The 22960-nt window shown below is 37.3% G+C and overlaps 1 protein-coding gene across 5 annotated transcripts in view; it reads right to left on the bottom strand.

Moving 5' to 3' along the window:
• The window catches only part of nrcamb (neuronal cell adhesion molecule b), a 79101-nt gene that overhangs the window by 7512 nt on the left and 48629 nt on the right, over positions 1–22960 (bottom strand). Inside the window, exons 4-26 of one of the 5 annotated variants that reach the window (XM_079411870.1) lie at positions 21832–21849; positions 21455–21560; positions 20274–20470; positions 19152–19274; positions 17124–17294; positions 16890–16946; positions 15539–15650; positions 15127–15311; positions 14053–14184; positions 13699–13842; positions 13307–13418; positions 12938–13104; positions 10028–10175; positions 8655–8779; positions 7952–7981; positions 5531–5632; positions 5250–5447; positions 5099–5169; positions 4302–4527; positions 4104–4219; positions 3043–3247; positions 2162–2284; positions 1351–1527 (exon numbers count right to left, since the gene is read on the bottom strand). In XM_079411870.1, coding sequence (XP_079267996.1) covers positions 1351–1527; positions 2162–2284; positions 3043–3247; positions 4104–4219; positions 4302–4527; positions 5099–5169; positions 5250–5447; positions 5531–5632; positions 7952–7981; positions 8655–8779; positions 10028–10175; positions 12938–13104; positions 13307–13418; positions 13699–13842; positions 14053–14184; positions 15127–15311; positions 15539–15650; positions 16890–16946; positions 17124–17294; positions 19152–19274; positions 20274–20470; positions 21455–21560; positions 21832–21849 — 3045 coding nt within the window. The remainder of the gene's footprint in view (positions 1–1350; positions 1528–2161; positions 2285–3042; positions 3248–4103; positions 4220–4301; positions 4528–5098; positions 5170–5249; positions 5448–5530; positions 5633–7951; positions 7982–8654; positions 8780–10027; positions 10176–12937; positions 13105–13306; positions 13419–13698; positions 13843–14052; positions 14185–15126; positions 15312–15538; positions 15651–16889; positions 16947–17123; positions 17295–19151; positions 19275–20273; positions 20471–21454; positions 21561–21831; positions 21850–22960) is intronic. The other 4 variants (XM_079411868.1, XM_079411867.1, XM_079411866.1 and 1 more) reach the window with 4 other exon arrangements.

Raw genomic sequence — 22960 nt, 5'->3', positions numbered from 1 at the left:
GGAGAGAAGAATGGCATTTATTCTCGTTCTTAAAAAAGAACAAACCATGAATCATGAAGGAAAACACACACTGTACAGTGTTTCTCAAAGGATTTAGTGAGATATTAATTTTTGGGAAGCCAAGCAATTTTAATATATTAACAGCACAGTCCTACATCTTAAAAAAAAAATCTGCTGATTTGCAATAAAAAAAGCCTAATATTGCTTAATTTGTTGATGCAGAGTTTAAAAATATTAATAAAAAACGTTCCATCGCATAGTTATTTTCGCAAAATAAGAATGAAAATCTTTCCAATTATATGCATCAGCTTTAATGCACATATCAAAACAACAAAATCAGTCAAATGCCAAAAGTTTGACAAAAAGTAGTATTGAAAATGTATTATTTAACTTTACAAAAAACTTTACAAAATCAGATTTTTCTTCCCACAAAATGTATAATTCTCCGTCTCACTTTGGATGCAGTAAAACACCTGATTCATGTTTGCATTTTCTTGTGTCACTGGCCATATTTCTAACCTTGAAATCAAGATTAATATCAAATAATGTCATAAATGTGACATGTACCCTAAAATTAGTAAGAAACAAGTATGGGATTTCATTCAGCAAATATGATGCAGGATGGTGTAGTAATAATAAGAACTATTATTTTATTACATTTTTAAAAAGTATTATTATTATTATTATTATTGTTATCTCCAAGACAGAAATAAATGACGATTGTAATAAAATTGCACTGTAAAATAAAATAAAATTTCATAGTAAGTATATAAGCTATTTTACTTGGTAACAAAATCAATTTCTTCACTAGCTAGTGTTAAACCATCAAGCTTTTATTTTGGCAGAAAACAGCAGGGAGACAGTTTTACAAACATGTTTCATTACAAATCTACTGAAATGCTGTAATCATCTGTTATGCCAAAGTGAAAATAAAGCATTACTGGCACACGCTGCGTTCCCAAATGCATGTTAAACTTGCAGCATGAGCAGAGAATGAGTTTGCTGCATTTACTGAGAACCCTGGATCATGAGCTGCTCACGTGTAAACAAACACAGATTCACTCTCAAACACAGCTGAAAGACTATATATTTCACTGATTGCATGGGTGTCTGAGTTCACACAGATCCAGAATCTACATATGAACATCAGTCCTGCTGTAAACACTATGAACACGGACAACACGCAGCTCGTTTCTGTCGTAAACTAAGCAGGTATGATGAGACTCTGTCTTACACAGCTCCACAAACATGAGGCATTCAAAAGACAAGCCGAAGTAGAAAAGTAAACAGGAAACACATAAAATGACACACACTACAGAAACAGCTGTGCGCCCTATCTAGTGTACGTACCTCTGTCTAGGATGGTGACGGCCTCCTCGGTGAGCGCAGGACCGACTCCTCTCTGCGTTCTGGCACTGATATAGAACTTGTAGCGTGTGCTGTGAGGGAGGTTGTGCAGCGTGAAGCTGCTCTGATTGGACGGCAGATCCAGCTCCTCCAGCAGACCCAAATCATTTTTGCTATCGACTGGAGGCGGGACAGGAGCGGAAAGGGGCGGGGTCACGTTATTTTACCCAATCATAAGCTACGCTTACAGACCATTTGTTCTGCTTCAAACTGACTCGAGCAACATGAACAAGGACAAACACTCAAATATACACGTACGACACAGTACCACGTTTAAAACAGCTTCAAAATATAGCAGAGATTCTGGAAACTTCATTTTTGAAAACTTTAAAGCATAAAGGCACATTCACACCAAAAACAGTAACTATGAAGTTTTAACTCTATGTGAATACTGAAGTTCACTCCACCACTAACAATAAATAACAGAGGAACCGTTATATCACTGGAATCACTTTCAGAACAATTATTTTAATCCAAACTGATGCAGTGTGCATCTTTTCATTGCTTAGACAACCATGTCTACTATTTTCAGTACAAGAAATAAAAACATTAATGCAACTCTTAAAAAAGTTTATACTAAAACTCTGTCAACTCAAAAAATGAATGAAACTCTTGCTAGAGATCAATGTTGTGATGCTGCATAAGCTCCATTAGATCAACATTCGATTGTGCGTCTTTCTTATTGGCAGGCAGTGTAGTTACGGTTCCTGGTGTGAACGGCTCTTACAGCAGTAAACTGCACAGGTTTTCTCACCGGTCTGATATTTGAAGGTGTATCCGGCCAGCCGGCCGTTCCTCTCGTGAGGTGGACCCCACTCCAGCGTCAGAGAGTCCAGATCTAAAGCAGAAACCTTGAAGAAGGACGGCGCGCCGGGAACTGGAACACAAACACAGAGCGTCCGTGTTAAATGATAGTAGCACCTGTGTGGCCTTCTGTACAGCTTTAGGTCCAACAGTCCAGTTTAAATACTTTATCCAGTGGTACATGATTAATAAATAAATAGATTAAAACATAGCCTAAGTTCTTTAGAAGATTTATTCCAAACAGAAGGTTTGCATGTCCAGTCAACACAGTGGTGATTTGTTCTTGAATGAAACAGTGAATGATTCAGTGACTCTTTCATTAAGTCACTTGCTTCGTTCTTGAAGGAATCAGCTGTTTGAAGGAATCAATCAATCAATGACTCACTCATTAAGACAGTGACTTGTTGCCACCTACTAATGGTTTTAGTTTCATATTTCATATAATTTTATTTTCTATATTTAATATATTTAGAACATTTTTTATGCCGTTGTAAAGATCCATCTAAATGCCACTTCAGATGCAGATTCTGTGCCGACCCTGGAGTGCAAAGATGGATTTTGTCTGATTTGACTTGATTGGTAACAGCCCTTTAATGCCTTATTCTTATTACATGTATTAAACAAAAATTAAAATGTAAATGAATGGGGACACATGCATTTAAAAAGGATAGAAAAGTTGCCTTTATAAAGGTCAAAATGCCTCAGGAAATGGATTTAAATATCAGCCCTTAATGTAAAAGTATGTGTCGTAATGTAAAAGTATGTGTCGCTGCAGACAGTTTTGATCGTGTCCTCTGTTGGGTGCTGTAGAAATGTTGGCGCTGCTCTTACCGCCCTCGGGCGTCTCGAAGCGCTGCAGGACGCTGGCAGGACCCTCTCCTCGGCCGTTGAAGGCCGTCACATGCAGGCTGTAGACGCTGTAGGGCAGCAGGTCGGGCAGTTTCCCGCTGGTTTTGTTGGGGTTGAAGATCTCAGTCCTATGTTTGCCGTGATGAGAGTTGTGTCGGTGTAAACTGCGCTCACGATGGTAATGCACCTGCACACGGACAACAGTGCAACCTCCGTTAAAGGCTTTCTACCTTCCACCTACTCTCCATATCCTCCCAGCATGCATTAGTCTGGGCGTGATGAATACTGAGATGACTTTAATGTTTCCTAAAGAGTGTGTCATTAGACTTAGATGTATGTATTTTATTTCTATGTAAATTTGGTAAATGTGAATGTGAATTACAGCTGCTCAATTACCACAAAAATCACAATCGTGATTATGTTGGTCAATACTGAGATGATTATTCAATGAGTTTGGAAGTCATGCATTTTCTGAATGTTTAAAAACTATTTTTGAACAGTGGATCAGGGTTATTATAGCTAAATAAAACTAAAACAAAAAAAACACAATTTCATTACTTAAAATGAAATAAACAATAACTGAAATGAAATAAAATATTTAAAAAACTAAACTTTTATTTCAGCTAGTTGTCAAGGTAACATTTCACAGTTTTGTTTAGCTTAAGTTAAAGTACAAAAATAACTAAAAATAAATAAACTAAAACTAAAATGTAATAAAAAATAAATAGACAAAAACACACAAAAAATACTACAACTTTAAACAGAAGATATAATAAATATATAGTTTCAAAATATTTAAAGTATTAATTAAATCTATAAAAGATATATAATTAAACTGAAAACAAATAAATTTAAAATACATTTTAATTAGATAAATTAATAATATTAATAATAATTTGAGAATTGAGAAACAGAATGTGGTTCAATAATCATTTTACATTGATTATCTTGTTTTCATAATTATGTTTATAAATAACCTTCGATTAATCGTGAGTATCTTAATTTGAGTATCAGCGGGTCACATGACGAGAGGAGAGCCGTACCTTATATCCCTGCAGTCGCCCGCGCACGGATTCAGACGAAACGGGGCTCCAGCGCACCTCGGCCAGCGTGCTGTTCAGCACCAGGACCCGCACATCACTAGGAGCTGCCGACGGAACTGCACAGATGCATTCTGGGATTAGCAGCGTTCCGCTAGACAAGCGTATAAAGGTGTGTGAACCGCTGAAAGCATCACTCACAGTCCTCTCCGGAGTATCCAATCACAGCACTGGGTTTGGGTCCGGGACCGTAATCATTCACCGCCTGAACCGACACCTCGTACGGCACAAACGTGGGTGTCCCCGACACAACGAACTTAGAGACATTAGCCACACTGACCGACGTCCAGTCCTTCTCCATATCCTGCTGACGCCACATGACCTTATACTGCAGGCCGGGACCGTTGGCCTGCAGAGGCGTCAGCGGCTGCCCAACACGAACACAAACACAAACATGTTTACATGCATCCAACAGAATCTCCACAGAGCCATTAATTTGAGAAAACTATCATCAGTTACACACAGACAATGGTTGAACATGATGTGCTTCTGAAATTAATAATAAGAATAAGAATAAAATAATTACAATTTCAATTTTTTTCAGGAATGTCACAATTTTTAATTTTGACAGTAAACCTCTGTTGTGCCACTTTGTTTGATAAGAAAGGAATTGTTACATTTACATTTGATTACATTTTAAAAGATTAAATACATTCTTAATGTTTTATGCCTTCATTTGATTACCACTTTTTGAAAAATGAAACAAGGCCCTAAAACATTTATTTTTTAAACTACTGATAAAGTGCTATTAATACACTATTAATGAAGTTAAATCATAATTTCAATTAAACAAAAAAATAATGTATTTCACCAAAATTTATTTAAACAAAAACTGAATTAAGGAAAAATAAAAGGGATTCATAGGGCTCTAATGAGCATCATGGGTTAACATAATTTATATCATCATATGAGGTGTTTATTAATAATTAGCGTCTCACCTTCCATGTGATGACCAGATTATTGTGTTCGGCACCGTGACCTTTGACCTCAGTGGGGTTCTCGTCAGGAGCTGTAGGTATTAGAGATGCGTTAGAGACGAGCGGATGCGTGTAAAACACTGGTGTGAGCATGAACAGGTGTGTGCCGTACCTGCGGGGCTGGTCCTGTACTGGCGTGAGGGCATGCTGGGACGGCTGAAGCCCACGTTATTGAGCGCCAGCACTCTGAAGCTGTAGTGGACGTACGGAGAGAGCTTCAGGTGAGCCGTGGTCTTGGTTCCAGGAACCTCAGTCAGATTGTGCCACACGCCGCTCTGGTGGAGAGTGTCCTCATACTGGATCAGAAACTCTGACGTGGCAAGAACACAAGGTCATTCAGAACACATCCTTACACCCAACAGAAATGTCAAGATCTTTAAAAGTGTGTCGTACTCTTGATAGGGCTGTTGTGTTCATCTCCAGGTGTCCAGGTGAGCTGAACACTTCTCACTCCCGGATCCGTCAGCTCCAGATCCGTAGGCGCTCCCGGCTGCTCTGTAGAGTTTAATACCACTAATAAATAATAATATAGTAATACATCTTATTTCTATAAATAATATAATATAGTTATATAATCAAGACAACACTGTGAACAGGCAGTAAGACGGTGATCACATAACATACAAGACAATAACCAAAATGAAAATCGAAAAGAAACAATCAATATAACATATAGTGAATTTAGTTCAGTCTTAAAGGTCTGGAGTGAGGAGACAGCACAGATGTTTTCAGTCAGCTTATTTCAAAGATTAGGAGCTGAAATACTGAACACCCTACCAGCATCTTGGATATTTCAAACTAATTCTCAGAACTGAATCTAAGAGTGCAGGCAGGAACATAAGGGTGTATTAATTCTGTAAGATATGAAGGTCCTAAATGGCAGGCTTAAAAACTAGGAAAAGAAAGAATAGGAGCCAGTGCGGTGCTGAAGGATGGGAGTGATGTGAGCTGATTTCTTTTTCAATGTAAGGGCACGAGCAGCAGAGTTTTGAACTAGTTGCAAGCAATTAAGGGCTTTAGTGGGTTGGCACCAAAAAAAAGAGTTGCTGTACAATAGTTCAGATGCAAGGTCAAAGCATGGATAACAGTTTCGGCATCTTTGTGATTTAACAAACTGGCAGATGTGAAGTTCAAAGCATAATTTGGAAACAAATAATACCCAAAGATTCCACACAGTGGGTGAAGAATTTACTGTAACTCCATCATTATGTGAATGAATATGTTTTTTGAGATAAGATAAAGGATTTAGTACGGTGGCCGAGAGAGCTCAACGCGCTGCAAATAGAAAAACACTGGCAAATTAAGAAAACAACTTCGTCAATTTGATAACACACGCTGCAAATGCTCACAACACAAACAAATAAAGAAACGCACTGCAAATACTCACAACACAACCAAACAAATAAATGTGCAGCAAATACAATTCTTTATTTGGTTGTGAGGATTTGCAGCGTGTTTCTTTATTTGTTTGTGTTGTGAGCATTTGCTCCACCTGCTGCCAAATTGATAATGTTTTCTTGATTTGCTGGTGCTTTTTCTATTTGCATGTGTTTTCTGAAGTTGCAGCGCATTGAGCTCTCTTGGTCTCTTGAGCTACCTTAGGGCCTTCTAAATGAATATCTGTTTTGTTAGCGTTCAGTTTAAAGAAGATTTCAGCATCCACGGTTTGAGATCTCATAGGCAGGAAGTGATGGAAATGGGAGTAAAAACAGAATTGGACTGTACAGGAAGATAGATTTGAGCATCATCAGCATAAATATGTAGGTTCAGACCATGAGGCTGAATGATCTAACCAAGAGGAAGCATATAGATTATAAACAGAAGTGGACCGAGAACCGAACCTTGAGGTACACCACGGGAAAAGAGATCTGCCAATAGCAGATAGTTGAGATAGAATACTGAATGGAAAAAAGTATCAAAAGCTGCACTTGGATCATAGGAGCAGAAAGATGAGGGCACCAGAGTCAAAGGTCATTCACTACTCTTAAAAGAGCAGTATATGTACTCTGAAGAGGACGAAAACCAGATTGAAATGGTTCTCAGATTGAGTTTGCCCAAATGAGACAAATTTGTCCCTTTTCTAATAGACATACAGGGGAGGTTGGAGATGGGTCTACAGTTACTCAGGACTGTGTTATCAAGCACTGGGGTTACAGCAGCTATTTTCAGTCCAGTAGCAAGGGATCTGTTTATCGTGTGGATGATAGGTAAAAAAGATAAGGCAGAATGTTTTTGACTGTGTGTTGGTACTGGATCAAGCTGAGTTGATCCAATATCAACACAATTACAGAAATTGATTTAACAATCAGCCATGCAATCTCAGATATATTAGTGAGTAAAAAGTCTAGCAGGGAAGTAGAGAATTCTGGGGAAGCAAATAAAGAGAAAGATAGGTAGATACTGTAAATCTACTGTATAAAAAATGTCTGAAGTTTCTGTAGAGATGGTGGTTTGACAATTTTGTTGATCTCAGAGAAAAGAGTCCTGAATTTCCTTTTCGCTTTTTTCATGACAGCATGCAGTGCTAAGTGCTTTTGTCAACAAAAACATGAATCAATTCATCAACTCGTGATCACATGATCAGACAAGCACATGCTGCGTGATGACATCATCAGCTGCATGTCTGCACAAGCACAAATGAAAGCGCATTCACGTGATGAGTCATGCAAACTCTACAGGTGCCTTCATGTGGAAATCAACAGAACGATTCCAAAGCCAAATCAGAAGACAGATCAAGGTGATCACACAACAGCATGCTCCATGAACCTCACCACACACAAGCCCAGGGCATTATGGGATGTGCTGTGTGTTTACCGTAGATCACTGTGGGAGTGGGTGGGGCCTCTGAGTGGGAGGGGTTAGAGGAGTGAGGAAGAGGTGCGTTAATTTACACACAATTACACACTTCTAGCTAAAGTAATTCTAAAATGCACTATTCTGTCGATGTTTATTTGCTTTTAATTATTTATTTTAATTTTTATTCATACATTTTTATATTGTATTTATATTTTAGTTATTGATTTCAATCAGCTGCTTGTTACTTAAATAATTGTTTTTATTATTTTTTTCAATCAATTATTTATTTAGTTTAATCTTGTTTTTAGTTGGATTTTCTGTTAATATTTTAAAATATTGTTTTTTATTTTTATTTATTGATTTAAAATCAACTGTTATTTATTAATTCATTAATTTATAACAAACAAATTTAGATTTTTTTATTTAAATTATTTTATTATTTATTTTACTTTTTATTTATCTCCTAGTTTTCTATTATGTTTTTCTCCATTTTCAAGTTTTTTTTTCTATTTGTATTTTAATTCATTTAGATTTACTTATTTAAATAATGTTACATTTATTTAAATAATTTTTTATTTATCTATTTAGTTAAACTTATTATTATTATTATGTTAATTTGCTTTTCTGTCAATAAAATCCCTTGTATCTGAATGAATCCAGAGAGACACTGGATCTAGTCACTCGGTTTGAACACAAACAGCAGTAAAGCTTCGACACTCACCGACCACCGTGAGCTGAGCGCTGGCCGAGTCCTGGTCCAGTGTGGTGTTCACGATACACATGTACGTCCCTGCGTCACTCTCTGTGACATCTGTGATGGTCAGACTGTCCGAGTCCACTCTAAACCTGTTATCAGACACAAAACCCTCAGACTGGCTCCTCACAGTACATTAGCGCTGATGCTTCAGAGCTGCTTCATCAGCAGAGACTCTAAAGACTAAAAACATTCAAATCTGCACACTTCACCTGTCAATGTTTCTCATCATTTCTACTAAATCAATTACTCAAAGTGTTACTCACCTGAAAGTGTTTGAAAGACAAAAATATGAAACATTTTGTTGCTCATTTCAGGGAAATACAACCAGATGGCTTTAACCCTTGTATGTATGTATGTTCCGGGTCAATTTGACCTAATATTTGTGTCAGAAATACTGGTTAGCCTTATGTTGATATGACTTTTTCTCATTTTGACTCATAACACACCCGCAAAGTTTCAACACTCTGAAATGTTGTGGAATGAGAGTATGGAATGTATAATACGATTATAACTTGGATATTTCATGGTTAAATGCAAATGCAAAAAAAAAAAAAAGTTAAATGCAGAAATAATCTCGCTGTTTCCACACTTGCTCTGTTTAAAATGTCTTATAAATATTAGAAAATGGTTTGAGTTATAATTTTCACAGCATATAAAAATAAAGTTTAAAAACGTGGTCCCACTTTATATTAAGTGGCCTTAACTACTATGTACTTACATTTAAAATAATAATTTGGTACAATGCACTTATTGTGTACATACATGTTTTCACATTGTACTTATATTTTTTAAAATACCTATAAGTAGTTGCATCTGTAAATAATTTCTGTAATTACATTTATAATTACACTGTTGACCCATCCCTTACATCTTAACCCACCCTTAAACTTACCCATGCCACCAAACCTGTCCCTAACCTTACCCGTATCCCACCTCAATAGCAGCAAAAGAGTTTTGCAATACAATATGAACACATTGTACTTATGTTTTTATGTAAGTACATAGTAGTTAAGGCCACCTAATATAAAGTGTGACCAAAAACGTTAATATATTTAAACAAATAAAATTAAAATTAAATAAAATGATGGAATAAAATAAATAATAAAAAAAAAAATGTGTGAGAAGTATTCATATTTTTACCACTTTTTTTTTCATAGTGTAATTGTTGGTGGATTGCATTGGTCCGTAATCTTCACCCGGAAAATAACGAGTGCACCTGGATTCTGAACCCAATACAAGGTTCAAGCATGGTGAGATGTGTTGAAGTGAGCTGAGAGCTGAAAACACCATCAAATTATGACATGATCAGACAGTGTGTGATTGTGTGATTCTCAAACCTCTCATCATCAGGCAGCTCTCCGTCGTCCTTCAGCCAGGTCATGGTGGGCACGAGGGACGGGTCGTGCTTGGCTTTACACTCGAACACCACATCCTGGTTCCTCTGGACCACCCGGTACTCTGGCGGCCTCAGGATCCTCGTGGGCTCTGAAGAGACAGATGAGCAAACCTCAGCACACTCTCATCCAGTCAAACCAGAGGTTTGGACCCTGATATCATCACACAGGCAGCATTCATCATGCGTTTCCATCTCTCATCAGGTCTGATGACCCACCGATGGATCGTTTCCTAATGCTCTTAATATAGCACACTTCCTGTTGTGCTCTTCAGAGATTCACTTAAGTGCCGTTTGAAAAGTGAAAAACATGCAAGCTAAGGCCTGGAGCCTCTAAACACGATGCATGATGGGATACTGGAGCCATTAAGACCAATATCCATGTCTGTTAATTTTAAAAGTGCAGTATGAGCACGCACTGAAACACTCTCACAACTCAGAATACTTTCTCCTGGTTAGACAGAACTATTTAGACCAGAGGCTTTCAATTTTAAAGGTCCCATGGCATGAAAATTTCACTTTATGAGGTTTTTTAACATTAATATGAGTTCCCGTAGCCTGCCTATGGTCCCCCAGTGGCTAGAAATGGCGATAGGTGTAAACCGAGTCCTGGGTATCCTGCTTCTCCTTTGAGAAAATGAAAGCTCAGATGGCCCGATCTGGAATCTTCCCCTTATGTCGTCATACGGGGAAAGGTTACCTCCCCTTTCTCTGCTTTGCCCGCCCATGAGAAAATGAGCTACGACTGTGCGAGGCGAGCGAGAGACATCATGGCTTGCAAACGAGCGAAGCATTGTTTTTTGGCACTTCAGATCTGTTCTACTCTATGAACTGTCACATACTGTAATACAACTGAATGCCCAATAAAGCTGTTCACATTTACATATTTTCTGTTGTCATACATAAAACAAGTATAAATAGTAAACACGACCCATTAATAATACGTTAACCCTGAATCACTCTCACTTTACTCCTTAAATCCTGATTTATAATCGCAACATCGTCTGATAAAATCAATATACATCTAACTTACACTAAAAAGCGACTATATGCAGTGGTTTTGGCCAGGTAAAGTCTATGTGTGGGAAACACTGACCGTATCCAGACACAATATTTTAAACTAACCATTCAGAGACGTCCTGCTGTAGCCGCTGAGTTGCAACTTCTTCATCCGGTGCTTCTCCATCCGGATCAGATTCTGGGTCAAACTGAAAAGCTTGAAGGACTGCGTGTCTACGAGCCATTGCCATACATCCACTGTCAACATTAGCACATGGTACCGTGGCCGCAAGCTGCAGGCCACACCCACCCTCCACCTTGCCCCGCCTCTCTCCTTCTCATTAGCATTTAAAGCTACAGACACAGAAATGGCTCGTCCTAAGGAAAGCTCGTTGTGGGACTGGCTCGTAGTGGCTGAAATTCTGCACCCAGGCTGAATTTCGGGAACGAGACTTCAGATACAGTACTAGGGACCACTTAGGCCTATATAAAAGCATCCAAAAAACAGCATGTCATGGGACCTTTAAAGATGCCAAGGATCCCCAAATATAATTATCCCCAATCTAAAATTTAAAAGGCAGCTATATATTTTCATGTATAAATCTAAAATTATGCAGTGGAAAAATGTTATTTATGAAACGTTATTTGGAAAATTTGTTATATTGTTATATTGTAAATGATTTTATATTGTTACATTATTTATTTTCATGTTACAGCATTATTTATTTATATCATCATTACTTATATCATCTTTAATCATTTATTTATTTATTTTAAATGATCAACAATTATGTATTTATATAAATCAATATATTATTTATTTAAATAATATTTTATAATGTATTTTGTAAGTTAAAACATTGTTTTTAAAATATTTATTATTTAAATAATTATTTTACAATTTATTTGTAATATTTGTTTTACTTATTTAGTTATTTAATAATATTTTATTTATTTTAATAAATTTTTATGACTCATTTAAATCTGTTTTTAATATTTTGTTATTTATTGAAATGTAGTTTTTATAATTTATTTATTTAAATCAATTTTATTTTATTATTAATATTTTAGTTTTAGTTATTATTATATTCTTAGTTTTTCTTTCTTTTAATTTTTTTATAGTTTGAAAAGCCCTGATCTAGAGACTGAACAGTAGTGTTGCTTTCGTCAACGAAAATTATGACTAAATATTGTCACCAAGGAACCTTTATCACATGACGAAAACGAGACGAGACGAAACGTCAATGCTGGTCACGTGACGATGACGATAACTAAATATATAATGCAATATTGTTGACGAATCAAAACGAGACTAAATGTGGTTTACAAAATAAAAACTATGCTAAAATGTCTGTTCATTTTCGTTGACTAAAACGAGACGAAACCAAATGTTATAACGTTATTTCGTCTCGTTTAGTCGTGTTATTATTATTATTTTGCAGTATTTCTGTTTCCACTCACGGCATTATTTAGAAGACGACAACAAAGTTAAGTCTGACACTGAGAAAGGGACCGATGGCCGGCCAGCCAGGGTTCGTCTTTGGGAGATGTGTGTGTACTTCTAACATGTTTGGATGGTAAAATAAATGTTGTAAATTCAAATCAGATCACAGATCACACATCTTCCGTGTCTGGAATGGATGTATTCTTGAGTCTATAAGGTAACAATAATATAATAAGATAACCTTGTTTGAAATGGGTTTGGCTAAAAGAACATTTTGGTTTCATCTATACTACTAGGTACTTATACTATATTGACTGGGTTAAATAGAATTGTATTATCTGTATTATATTATTTAATAAATTAAAACAGGCCGCCAAAAACAACACTACTGAACAGTGCTGAATCTCTCACCTTTGACCTCCAGGTAGACGTGGTTCTCCGAGGTGCCGAGGTTATTCCTGGCCACACAGGTGTATTTCCCGCTGTTTATGGGTTGAGACATTTGGATCTCCAGCGTTCCGTTCTCATGGAAGACAAAAGCATTTCCCTCCAACATGCTGGAGCGGCTGTCCTTAAACCTGGTGAACGCAATCCCATCATGCATTGTGGTTTATATATGGACAGAACGATAACAACTGGCCTTAAATTTGCAGTACACAATTTCCACAGCTAAAGTAAATCATGAGAGACGGCCCACAATGCAGTTCTCTAATGAAGGCCAATTAAAATGAAAAGCTCCAGTAAACAGTCTCTCACACACACACACACACACACACACACCATGTGATGGTCGGGACGGGCGAGCCGAACGTCACACACTCCAGCAGCGCGGGTTGGTTTATAATGACCTGATAGACTATATTAGGCAGCGTCAGGACTCTGGGCGGCTCCGCTGGAACATAAACAACATTACATGATCATCACTTCCACTTTTACTTTATATTTAATATTTTAGCAATATTTTAGGACAATAAGATCACATTTCTTTTTCAGATGAAATGAATCAGGACTGGCGTTTAAGTGCTTTGTTGTCACAAAAAATAATGTCAGAATGCAGCAAACCTTAATGGTGCCAAACACTTCAGGCTTCATTTCTAATATAATGTCATTTTTTTGGGCTAAAGCATGATTGTCCCGTGAACAGACGTGTTTATTATTTCTTATTTTCTCACCCAGTACGTTGACGAATGCGTTGGACAGCAAGTATCCGTATTGGTTGGAGGCGTTACACTGGTAAACGGCGCTGGATCCCATCTGAACCTCAGAGAATATGAGTGTGTCTCCTTCCACTCTCCTGCTGGAGTCTTTAGGAGCATCTGTCACAAACAACACAGCGTCACACACACACACACACACACAGAGCGCTGAAACTACTCTCTCACACACACACACACACACACAGAGCGCTGAAGCTACTCTCTCACACACACACACACACAGAGCGCTGAAGCTACTCTCTCACACACACACACACACAGAGCGCTGAAGCTACTCTCTCACACACACACAAACACACAGTCACTGACCCTCGATGGGCAGACCGTTCACCAGCCAGCGGATGCTGGGTTTGGGGTGTCCGGCGGCCCGGCACGTGATGCTGCCCATCTCCTTCGGAGCCAGAACCAGATTCCTGGGAGCGCTGATCCAGTACGGAGCCGCTGCCAATCAACACAACAGCCTTTAGTGCTGAAGTCACATCAACATTACACATGATAATCTATAAAAGAACCTGTGGATTGGTTTTGTTCCTTTAAGAAAGTAAAATATTGGTACTTTTTGTTCAATTGAAAAATATAAATTTAAATATCGGTCAGTTTAGTTAAATTAAGATATTTACATATCAGTTGGATTTTTGTTAAATTAAAATATTTAAATATTGGTTGGTTTTCTTCTATTAAATATTTAAATATCAGCCATTTTTGTTAAATTTAGATATTTAAATATCGGTTGGTTGGTTTTGTTGTACTAAGAGAATCAAATATTGGTTAGTTGTATTTTTTAAGGTATTTAAATGTAGCTTATTTTTTCTACTAAGAGAAGAAAATTTTGGTCAGTACCATTCGATTAAGAGATTTAAAATATCAATCTGTTTTGTTAAATTAAGATATTTAAATATATAGCTATTTTTTTAAATATGGTTTTATTCTATTGAGAGATTAAAATATTGGTTGGTTTCGTTCTATTAAGAAATTTAAATATCGGTTCATTTGATTATTTTAAGGTATTTAAATATAGTCTGTTTTGTTAAATTAAGATCTTTCTAAATTATTTAAATATTGGCCAGTATTGTTTTATTGAGAGACTTAAATATCAGTCTGTTTTGTTAAATTAAGATATCAGTTAATTAAATATCGGTTGGTTTTCTTCTATTAAATATTTAAATGGCGGTCAGTTTTGTTCAAAGTGATTCTCAGAAAGCATCAATATAGATACGATTGGTTGTCTTCAGTGAAAAATATCAAAATATCAAAGAGTCTGACTTGAGTTTAACATCCTCCAAATTTAAACAGGACTGTAAGTGATGATGTTGAGGACAGAACAGAGCTTTAATGTGAATTAGGACTGTCTGTGGAGTGTATTGGACAGGACTGTGTGTTCACCGTTAACCGTGACTCTGATGGTGTGGTGAACAGAGCCCAGCCGGTTCTTGGCGATGCAGCGATATTCTCCAGCATCTGCCTCCGACACATCCGTGATCCGCAGAGTCTTATCGAATTTCAGGAAGGATGCCCGTCCGCTGGGAATCTCACCGTTGCGTTTAACCCATGAGACCACAGGAGTGGGACTGAACGGGAATATGAGGCACATTACAGGTCAACACAGAGACCCTGTTTTATCCGAAGCAAACAAAGATGCATTGCATTTCAGTAGTTCATGCATTCCCTGGGAATCGAACCCATCTGCCACCATCTACTGTTTGAGCTACAGAAATGCATATGTACAAAATAAAAATCATATTTCACAATCATTTAAACCAAAGGTGTGAACACAGATGAGAGGATCTGAACTCACAGGCCGTCAGCAATGCACTCCATCTCTAGAACCTCTCCTCTCAGAACCATTTTAGAGCTGACGGACTCGCTGGGAACCATGAAGACCGGCACTCGCTCTTCTGCGGGTTTATCTGAAACCAAACACTCTCAGTGAGATCCCGAGTCAGTCACACACACACACACACTCCTGCTGCTTACACACTCGACAGTAGTTTCTACTGTATTTACTGCAGTATTTTATATTTCATAATGACGCCAGATTTGGATCAACATACAAAACTGTCAAATATTAGCCTTATATTGTATTCAGTCATTAGTTGTAACATTTCTTTTGTCTTTTAACCCTTATGTTGCGTTTGACCCAGAGAGGATTTTATTTTTATTAGTCACTTAAAACTCACTGACTTTGCTCACACAGAGAATAACAAACCCCCGCTAAAATTATTTTATATTTATATTTTTGTACATTTTAAAAATATTTTCTTCAATTTTAAATTTTTTAAAAAATGACGACCTACAAAAAAATGCTTATAAATTTCTTGTTGTGTTACATTTTTGCCAAATATTAGAATCGATCGCTTTATCAGCTTGTTTTCTTTCAATTAGCACAGGTTTTATATTTCTTTATGAAATTGATTGATTGCAGGCCCCATTGATCTGGGATCTCAGTTTCTCAGTGAATATTGCCCAAATTATCCCAAAGCAATGTTTTTTGCTTTTTGTTTTTCACTCAAAGACTGCGGTACATCAGATCAGATCAATGAATCCTATCATCAACCAGTCCAAAAAGAAATACAAAACCTTTGCTGATTGAAAGAAAACGAGTTGACAAAAAGATGAAATCCAAGATTTACCGATACTACAGCGTAATGAGAGCAATTTTTGAAAAGCCAGTCATTTTTGACCAGAAACACCAAATTAGAACAGCACAAGGGTTAACTGAATGCATGCGGGTATATTACTGCCATACACGCTCAGCTTGGACTGAAAACAGCTTCATGATCCAAACCTTTCTGTGAAGCTGCTTTGAATAAAAGTACAAATAAATGTGAAAGAAGAACTAAATGGAAAGCAACACAGGAATAACAGAAATCAGGAAGATAAAGAGAGTTCAGAATGAGGTGATGATGAACAAACAGAGAGAGACACACTTCCCAAAGTTTGATAAAAGATCATTGAGTTTCTAAAGCAGAAGATTTGATCGATTAGAGATCTGAGATCGATTAGTCCAGGAAACCAGGGCTTTAATAAAAGACGGATTTGTGCGTGAATGTGGGAGTACAGGTGAGGTTAGAGTAAACCCGGTGTTGGTTAACCGGCAGGACGAGGGGTTGGTTAAAGGAGGGTCACTAGGGGGCGCCATCACTCACCACTAAACAAATCAGTGTCATTGAAATAATCTGCCACTGTGTCATTGAGTGAATCCACTGAAACACAACAAAACAACAACACAAATCAAAGACATGCAGACAGAAGTGTCTCAAGCTCAAAGAGCTCTCTTTGTTTCTCAGTGCATTAGCGTGATGAATGGACGCTCGCTCGGGGGCTTTACTGACGCTCGAGCATCATCTCCGCTCAATAGCGTTCATTCACAGCAGACTCACTGTCGAGCACACGGACGCTGATGGGCTGCTTCTGCTGGATGGTCTGCGTGTGCGGGAAGCGGGCGTAGCAGATGTAGTCGCTCCTGGAGTCCTCCGGCTGGACATTGGAGAAGTAGAGATCTCCGTTCAGAGCCTGAGACACGCGCCGACTCTGAGGCAGACGCTGGAAATCTGCGCAGACACAGACAGACATGAGTGTGATCTGAACCGAGCATCTTCTAAAACACATCACACACCTGATCCGGTTCTGTAGGGTTATTCTGGTGCAGCTTTACAAAATCAACAAGCTGCATGCAGAGAAATAACAAGCATTTTTAAAGCATCAACACTTGAAAAGGAAACATCAGAAAGTGGAACTGAAAAGAATAACAGTTTATTTTTGTCAGATTTTCATGAGGGTTAAAAGATTGTAAAGACAAATACAAACCATGCTGGTAAAATAAGCTTTTTTTAATTTTTTTATCAGGACTCTAAAGAATAACATTTTTCTTATCTGCTATTTTCTTACATTTTGTACAAAAACACAGCCTTTGAGTTTATCAGCAAGTCTTTGTTGAGAATACAATCATAGTCATTTTCTTCTTAAAAATGTTTTTAAATATTCTTAAGAAAATATTACAGAACTTCTTAAGACTTTTTTCAACAATTGCACTTCTTAAGAACTTCTCTTTAGTAGCAAATACTGAAGAAGTCGGTAGGATAAGAAATACTTTAATGCCTAAACTCAAAAAACTCCATTCAACAAAGAGAGGAGATCACACATATTGGTAGAAAATGTCCCACAAAAAACACTTTATTAAGAGGCCAAAAAGTAAAAAAAAAAAAAAGTCCTCAGTGCAAAGTACAAAATGTTTTTGATTCACATGGTCTTTGTATTTTTACCGTAATGCATCTAATAAAGTTGACTTACAACACACATGCATCAATAAAATAAAAAGTGTGTACACTAACATTCATGACAAATACAAATATTATGCAAAAATATCAACAAAATTATTATATTTCACACAAAACAAGTTGTATAAAATACACATCCGTGATGATTATGTTTCTTTAGAGGAATGTTTTTGACAATATTTTTGATAGATATTTTTGGTATAATGTTTTTTTTGTTTTGTGTAATTTTTGTATAGTATACTTATGAAGTGTACACGCTTAGTTTTTTATGCTATTTATGTATGGATAAATGGATATATGTGACCCTGCAGCACAAAAGCAGTCATGAGTAGCACAGGTATATCTGTAGAAATAGCCAACAATACATTGTATGGATCAAAATTATACATTTCTCTTTTATGACAAAAATAATTAGGATATTAAGATCATGTTCCATGAAGATATTTTGTACATTTCCTACCGTAAATATATCAAAACTTCATTTTTGATTAGTAATATGCATTGCTAAGAACTTCATTTGAACAACTTTAAAGGAGATTTTCTCAATATTTAGATTTGGATTTTTTTCAAATAGTTGTATCTCAGCCAAATATTGTCCTATCATAACAAACCATACATCAATGGAGAGATTATTTATTCAGCTTTCAGATCATGCATTAATCTCAATTTCAGAAAACTGACCCTTCTGACTGGTTTTGTGGTCTAGGGTCATGAATGATGTATGAATTTCTCTTGAGAAGTTTCTTAAGGTAAGACGATTTTCGTGAATCCAGAAGGTTACTGCTGATACGAAAGTCTGTAATATTAATGAGTTTCATTATTGTTATGAAAGTCCCAATTAAGTGAAAATAGCATCAGATGTTTTCTTCCGTATTGTGGCATACATCTGAGTGTCACGGATTGATGAAAAGAAAGGGTGGGACTTGGTTCTGTTAATCACTGATTGGATGTTGAGATGTGGGCGTGGCACTTTAGTTGGGGCGGGGCTTAGGAGCACTAAATGATTGGAGAAGACCAGCATACATCACCAGATGGAGACTGACACTGAAGATCCAGTTTAACTCAATATTACGAGATCAAAACATTTATAACATGCATGCAGAAAATAGGGTGAACTTTCATTTGACTTACTGTTGTCCATCCAGAATATGATGGGCGGTGGGAGGCCGGCGGGGGGGCGGCAGTGCAGAATTAAAGACTGTCCCTTCTCTGCAATCATTGGACTGATTCTCTCTTTAGACCACAGAGGAGATCCTGCAGAAACAGGAGTGATCACTTGACTTAAAGTGATTAAAGGGACAGTTCACCCAAAAATGAACATTTGCCATTAATTTACTCACTCTAAGGCCATTCAGAATGTTTTCTTCAGTAGAACAGTGAAGAAGATTTTTAGCTGAAACCGTGGTCTTTGATTCATAATATGCAAGTCAACAGCTATCGTCACTTTAAGATAAAAACAAAAACAAATACATATCAGGCAACACAAAATGAATACATGTGGCTCCTGATGATCTACTGAGGTCTTATGAAGTGAAACAACTGGTCTGTGCAAGAAACTGAACATTATTTACAGCATTATTACAAAAGATTGGACGGTTAAGTCTGATTTGATGAACTGGTTAAACTAGTTCACCAACAAGAACTGATTCAACAGATGATGAACCAGACATCACTCCGGATCATTTGTCTGAGGCTCTGGATTACAGTAATAATGCTGTAAATAATGTTCAGTTTCTTGCATAAACGGATCGCTTCGCTTCATAAGACCTCGGTATATCATAAGGAGCCATGGGGATTCATTCTGTGTTGCATGATATGCTTTTTTATTTACTCTCAAAGTGCCGGTACCTATTGACCTGCATTCAATGAATCACCAAAGATTTCAGATATAAAATCATCTTTACTATTCTGCTGAAGAAAAAAAGGTAAGCTACATCTCGGATGGCTTGAGAGTGAGTAAATTACCAGCAAATGTTCATTATTGGGTGAACTATCCCTTTAAACTCAGGTTTTTCAACCGGAGATGAGAAGTGGTGAGTGGAAAGTGTTGAGGAGAGAGATCTAAACACTATGAGGATCCGTCTGCAGGATTGAGCCGTCGCATGCATCACAGTCAAACGTTGAGCTTTACCTCCGAATATCAGCTCTCTGAGGATGCTGAGAACGTCTTACGACACAGAACAGTGAGAGATAAGACGGTTAAACAGAGGCAGATGAGACTGTGGAAGCTGTGATGTGACTGAGGTGACGTACTGGACTGGCGGATGAAGATGCTGCTGGAGACGGCGGTGCCCAGCTCGTTGTGAGCGGAGCACTGATAGATGCCCTCGTACGCCTCGGCCCTCTCTCCTCCACTGATGTCCATCACCAGCGTCCCTGAGCGAGGCTTCATCAGGACTTTAGGGTCCTTTTCGATGTCAAAATGCGTCCCGTTCCTGGTCCATGAGAAGCTGAGGGCGAGGAGAACGGCAAATCATGAGTTAATTCTGTCAGCTACCTGTGTCAAATGTCAAATACTTAGTCAACCTTATCATGTTTTTTCAGTCGACAAAAGACTGGACATTTTTAGTCTTGTTTTAGTCAATAAAAACTTAAATATTATATTTACATATATTTTACAATCATATTTTATCATCATAAATATCACTTTTTAATCACATTTAGTCATGCTGCATGATGGTTAAACTGATAATGATGATTACATTTGTGATTACTGATCTACACTGTTGTCATTTCATCAGGATTATGGCAAATTAAGAGCGTGTCAACTCACATGCATGGTCTAGTTTATTGACTTATTATATTTATCATTTAAATTACCATCATTTACATAATGACAAATAGTAAAACAAGACGCTAATAAAACAAAAACTAATAATACCTAATTATTCCTGATAAAAATGCCATCTGAAAAGCTTAAAAAGTCTATAATGTGTTTTTTTTGTTGATGGGCATAAAGAGAGATTTTGGTAAAGTATATATTTTTAAAAACTACATTTCAGTCTCCTCTTTTTCCATCAACACTATTTGATGTTAAAGGCATAGTTCACTCAAAAAACAAATTCTGTGATCATTTACTCACCCTGTTGTTTCAAACCTGCATGAGTCTCTTCTGTTGAACACAAAAGAACGATGACGGTAGCCATTCACTTCAATAGTAATGTTTTTCCATACTATGAAAGTCAATGGCTACCGTCAGCTGTTTGGTTGCCATTATTCTTTAAAGTAAGTTGTTTTGTGTTCAACAGAAGAAAGAAACTCATACAGGTGTGGAACGACATGAGCATGAGTAAATGAGGACAGAATATTCATCTTTGGTGAACTATCCCTTTAATAATAGTAAACACAGTAGTGTTTTCCTTCGTCTCGTCTTAGTCGTTGATCATAGTATTATGAATGAAATCATTAATGACGAGCTCAGACAGGTTTCTCACCTGGGATGCGGTTTCCCTTTGGCCTCGCAGTGGATGACGATGTTCTCGCGCGGATCTACGATGTAGTCCTTCGGTGACTGATGGGTGATTGTGGGAGGCTGCGGCACTGAGGGTCACATGACACGGGGGAGTTCAGTTACAGCCAATCAGAGGCGTGCACACTCACACACACACACACACACACACACAGGATCCATCGACATGCAAAACATAACACCGCACATCAATCTACTGCAGCGCATGCACTCAAACGCTCTTTTATTTCTATAAATCAATGCTGTATCAATGAGTCTAATGGCACAAACTAATGACAATTAAGGAAATAACAAGCTCAGTTCACAGCAAACATCCTTCAGGACAGCAGGTGAAGAACTTACGCTCTTCCAGAAGTTTAGCTGGAGAAGCAAGAGAATCACACAGACAGACGCGTGAGAGAGTGTCAGTACATCAGCATCATCACATCTCTCATACTGACTGTGTTCTGTGTGGAACATGAACACTACCTGCTGCTTATCTGAGGAAATATCATTCCCAGTGTGCGCAGACTTGTTTTTAGCTATTTCATGATTTGTGAAAAATATTACAGAATACAGAATGAAGAAATTGATGTTGAAACGATTTTAAAATGATTTCTAACTGAATAAATATGTAAAATGAATATGAACAAATGAACATTTTATTGCAGCATGTGTTATTAGCTTTAAATTAAACAGTGTCTCTCTTTCTCTCTCACTCACACGAGTGAAGAGTACATGATGAAGATGAGGAGTGCGCACCATATATTAACTTATCACTCAGTTGCATTGATCAACCATTGAAATGTACTATTTTAACCCAACTGGTTACGCTGTTATAGAATTAACTCAATAAATGTTAAGCAACAGCAAGCGATCCAGTATGTTTAAATCAGATACTGGGTGCAGTAAACAACCCTACCATTTCTGGAGTGTAGGAAAATATAACTTAATTCATTTGTGTTTCCTGCTAGATGAATTTTGCATACATAAACAAACATTGACTGGCTCTAAACCTCTCTTTTCTTTATTCAAAGCTGATCTAGACAAGTACATGGAAACTATATAGTTCTGTTAATCCTAAAGCAGAGAAAACTGCATCTCTATCCTCTTAAGGTGTAAATTCTGTATCTGTGTGCACTTTCTCTTTGTTGTTTTCTGTGTTTTGTTTTTAGAGCTGTACTGCCTCAACAGTTTGATGTGTTTTTACAAGTAAAAAAAAAAATTTACAATATGCACTTCAAAGTCCCGATCTTAAAAGATCCACGAACCTGCTCCAAAATCCTGATCTGAATCAAAGGATTCATGAACCCGCTTGGCTGGTTCCAATCTGAATCAAAAGATTTGTGAGCTCGCACTCTACAGATCTAAATCAAATGATTCATGATACACACTCAGAAGTTCTGATCTGAATCAAATGATTCACAGTCCTGCTGAGTTCCAATCTAAACCAAACGATTCAGGATACGTGCTCTGATATTCCAATCTGAAT

Source organism: Barbus barbus (genome assembly GCF_936440315.1).
Source record: "Barbus barbus genome assembly, chromosome: 48".
Lineage (NCBI taxonomy): Eukaryota > Metazoa > Chordata > Actinopteri > Cypriniformes > Cyprinidae > Barbus > Barbus barbus.
The sequence above is the reverse complement of the archived record's forward strand: the minus strand, read 5'-3'. Positions and strand labels throughout refer to the sequence as shown.